The following is a 3,989-nucleotide window of genomic DNA, read 5'->3' on the forward strand; positions in this document are numbered from 1 at the left end:
ATAAGAAGACTGACTGTAAATCATACAAGATGCTATGGAGATAAATCCCTTCATTACTTTTACGCATAAGTGCCTTCTTTTGCGGGGTATTTTTTGACAAATTACATGCTAAGTGCACAAAAACGGATTGCAATTGTCAAAAAGAAATAAAGATTAGAAAATCTTGAATAGTCCAACAAAAACAGATAAAAGGGCATTTTGGAAAATATTGAAATTCGAAGATATTTTGGGAATTTCCATAAATTAGAGGGATATTTTGCCCTTAAAAATAGCAAGTCCTCCCCAATGTTCGAAAAAAAATCATTTTTCCAAACATACAAAATTCCTTTTATTGAATTTTTCAACAGGAAATTTCAAGAAATTAGGTTTATTTTTTGGATCTTTACATTATTTTTCTCTACTTTGGGACGGAAACTTTCCTTTTCTTTTTTTTCCATAAAGGGCGCGAGAGTTTTATATTAAGTAGAGAACAAAATTACATTGCAGATCTTTACAAACTGTTTCTTCCCATATCCTTTGACCCGATAGTATCGATTTACATTCTGAGGCAATCACAAAAATGTCTAGGGGGATCATCAAAAGATTCTATTCTGCTTGCAAAACATTTAGGCTGTCAGATTTTCTAGAAGATCTTGCATGCGGGCAACTAGCCTTATCCCCTTGCTATGTAGTCTTCGTAGCCTTTCAACATCCATTCTGCATTCGTCTAGCATCCTCTGCAGGTGTGTGTAGGATCCGTCAAGGAGAACCTCTTGTTGCTTGTTGATGTTGGCGCTATTGAAGTAACTCATGCAGTCGGTAAGCACTTTGTAGCTTGCTTCATACACTCTACATTGGTCAAGCTTTAGCTGGTTAACCTGCAGGGAAAAGCAGTGAAAAAGTTCTCTCATACTTTTAGCCTGGTAAGCCCTGTCAAACAACCTGTCATTTCGGTCAGTCCAAATGATCCAAAAGAACTCCCCTCTTATCCTATTCCAAAAAACTGACAATAAAGATACTGAGTCTCCTAAAAGAAGTTGCTTCCAACTTAGTGTGAGTCCTAGTCCTTCATTTAGATGAGACAAAATCTCTATGCTTTTAGGACAGTTAATGAAAAGGTGGGGGATATCCTCTTCAACCCTGTTGCACCGTAAGCAGACTCCATTTCCTAAGCTAGCGATCTTCATTCTATGGCCTGTCCAGACTACTTTGTGCAGAATTAACCAGAGTAAGATGGAATGCTTTGCTGGGATACCCCTGTTCCATAAGGCCTGGAATTTGAAATTCCATTGCCTACAGTTAAGTGAAACTTTCCATTTCCTGTTAAGAGAAATGTGCAGAGGTTCCTTTAGGTTTGGGGTCAGAGTGGGAGGGTTGGGCAATGCACTACCATTTGACCAATAAAACACCTTGGAGGAGGGGTCGATTTCACTTGAGAGGGTCCATTCTAGTTCCTTTGGGAAGAGGGTCTTCTGTCTTTCTATTAGTGCTATTTCCCAGGGTTGTAGGTTGTAACGACTTGTGAGCTCAGTAAGGGAGAGCCACCTGTGTTCGAGATTGTGCCACAGGTTTTTCCAGGTTGAGATGCCTTTGTTGTGGATGCGTTTGGCTGTCCTAATCTAAGCCTGACTGAGGGGGGGGATAGGAGGCATTGCCCACCATAGAGATTCATGGGTTCTTAGATGGGGGCAGTACTTAGACTCCCAGTTTATTCTTAAGTGCGCTCTATATCTATTCCAAGCTCCCCACAGTGATCTGAGTAGGGGGGAGCCACTGGAAGTTATCTCCACAGTGCCAAAGAAGATGGTGATCCATGGTAGTGGGAGTATCCCCTTGATTCCTTTAACTGTAAACTTGCTGATATTTCTGAATAGCAATGTTGCCCATTCCTCTTCAGGATTGTCTAATGCCCTAAGGATGAGTTTGATTGCCAGCTTGTCAGCCCATTTACTGAAGTTAGGGAGTCCAAGTCCTCCTTGAGTCTTGGGTAGGCAACAAACTTCCCAATTGACCTTCGCTAGGCCTTTTCTCATCGGGTCCCCTGACCAAAGGAAATTTCTGCATGCTTGGGTTATTTCCTTTAGGTGTGAGTCCGGGGGTCTCGAGCAGGAGAAAAAAAATAACACGTAGCATGAGATAAAATGCTGAATGACTAGTGCTCTTCCTACGATGTTGGCCTGGTACCCATTCCATTGATTTAATTTGGAGGAGAAGCGATCCAGGACCCATTGCCACCTTTGGTCCATGGAGATCCTAAAGCCAAAAGGAGTACCTAGAAGTCTGAAGATGACCCCATCTTGTAGGACTGTGCAGCCTTGCTCTGTGATCCATCTAGGGAGTGGAGAGAGGGAGGCCCTGATTCCAATTTTAGCATGATTGATCCGAGAACCCGAAGGTGTGCAGAATGTCTTCAGACATTTCCAAAAGCTTTGAAGTGTCTGTTCATCATTATTGAGCAGACCATTGGTGTCGTCAGCAAATTGAGACAGGCATTGTTGTCTGCCATCTGGTAGCAGTATCCCTTTGAGAACCCCTTCCTGCATTCTGGCTTTAACCAGCCAGTTGAGAGAGTCTGCAGCAGTGGCAAAGAGTAGGGGGGCAAGGGGGCATCCTTGCCTAATCGAGCGATTGAGAGGGAATGGCTTCGAGATGCCATTGTTCATTGCTACTCTTGCCTGAGCATTCCCTAACAGGGTCTTCAAAAATCTGATTACACCTAAACCGAAGCCCATCATTGCTAGACAATCGAGAATGAATGTCCATTCCAGTCTATCATAGGCTTTGTCGAAGTCGACTTTGACAAAGATGAAATCCTGACACGTGTCTTCTACATGCTCTATTCCTTCCCACAATGCGATGACTGCCTCCATGATTCTCCTACCTTTGATGAATCCTTTTTGTTATGTGCACAGCCACTCAGCACGGGTGGGGGATATCCTAAGAGCAACAGCTTTGGCGAATATTTTGCAGGCTGAATTTAGCATGGTGAGAGGTCGCCAGTTTGCAATGTTCTCGCTCGCGGCATGGCCATGGGAGGCTGGAGCAACAAGGCCCTCAGAAGGATCCGCACGTCCACTTGCATGTTGAGGGTGAGCTGATGGCTGGGAGAAGAAGCCGAAATCATGGCGCAACAGCCTAGCAGCCTCGAGCTTCTCTGCACTCCCGAGCAGCGGGCTATGGTGGTCTATGCCGTTTAGCAGCGCTGCGGCTTGGGGGTTGTGCGGGGCGAATGAGCTCGGGTCGAAGTCAATGAGGCCACTGCCATGCAGTATCGGGCAGTTATTTTGCACGAGTGCATGATGGGGGAGAGTGCCAGTAGCCCAAATATTGCGGGGTCTCGCGCCAGAGGTGTGATGTGGTGAGATGATGGGAGAAGACATTCTGCATGGAGCGTGAGGAGAGCCGCCGCCGTGACAGAGGCTATGACAGGCTAGGGTTCCATTGCTAAGGTTTTTTTTTCCCCCCCTTACCGTCATGTAGCCAGGCCTTGTGATTTTGTCACTTGTTCTAAAAACATGAAAACCTACACAAGGAATAAATTCGAGGGAAATTGGCAATATTTGAAAAGAATTTGCACTTTTGCGAAGGCCAATGACTCATGAGGCAATGAGCGGCCTATGAGCGCGTGCACGAACGGCCATTATTTAAAATTTTTGAACTGCTGGCTTTTGCAGCTTTTCACGGAAAACCAGTTCCTCGGAAACAGTGAAAATTTAATGTACCTTTCCGTATTCAGAACGCATGGACCAATCAAAATGTTTAAAAAATAAGCTTTAAAAAAAAGTATTCAATATTGCAATGGTTCTTGAACTTCTTGTATCGTACTTCCGAAGTTCGGAGCGCTTGCTCCATTTCGTGCAGAGTAAGCACCAGTTTATTATTCAAATTTTCCTCTTTTAAAATCTACTTCCCAATTTTCCAAAAATCTTCTATACCGCTGTGATCCCGATTCCCGCTAATTTGAAGCTCGAGCTTATTTTTTGAGAGTAATAAAAAATTTCAGGTATTAG

At 44.0% G+C, this 3,989-nt stretch overlaps 1 protein-coding gene across 1 annotated transcript; it reads right to left on the minus strand.

Moving 5' to 3' along the window:
* Positions 1-605: 605 nt before the first annotated feature.
* On the minus strand, positions 606-2,849 carry LOC147423518 (uncharacterized). The gene is made up of 3 exons (XM_086501489.1): positions 1,639-2,849; positions 999-1,524; positions 606-857 (listed from the first exon to the last, which is right to left on the minus strand). The coding sequence occupies exons 1-3, from the start codon at positions 2,847-2,849 to the stop codon at positions 606-608; spliced, it is 1,989 nt and encodes a 662-aa protein (XP_086357615.1).
* Positions 2,850-3,989: the final 1,140 nt, after the last annotated feature.

The sequence above is a fragment of the Adiantum capillus-veneris genome, chromosome 26, assembly GCF_014529385.1.
Source record: "Adiantum capillus-veneris isolate H3 chromosome 26, ASM1452938v2, whole genome shotgun sequence".
NCBI lineage: Eukaryota > Viridiplantae > Streptophyta > Polypodiopsida > Polypodiales > Pteridaceae > Adiantum > Adiantum capillus-veneris.

What these genes read in the sequence shown, in the direction of transcription:
- LOC147423518 (XM_086501489.1), bottom strand. Translation starts at nt 2,849, where the DNA reads ATGGAGGCAGTCATCGCATTGTGGGAAGGAATAGAGCATGTAGAAGAC. An exon ending in AGAACCCATGAATCTCTATG is followed by an intron (nt 1,525 to 1,638) that starts GTGGGCAATGCC and finishes TCTCGAACACAG; the next exon opens with GTGGCTCTCCCTTACTGAGC. An exon ending in AACTTCTTTTAGGAGACTCA is followed by an intron (nt 858 to 998) that starts GTATCTTTATTG and finishes TTTTCCCTGCAG; the next exon opens with GTTAACCAGCTAAAGCTTGA.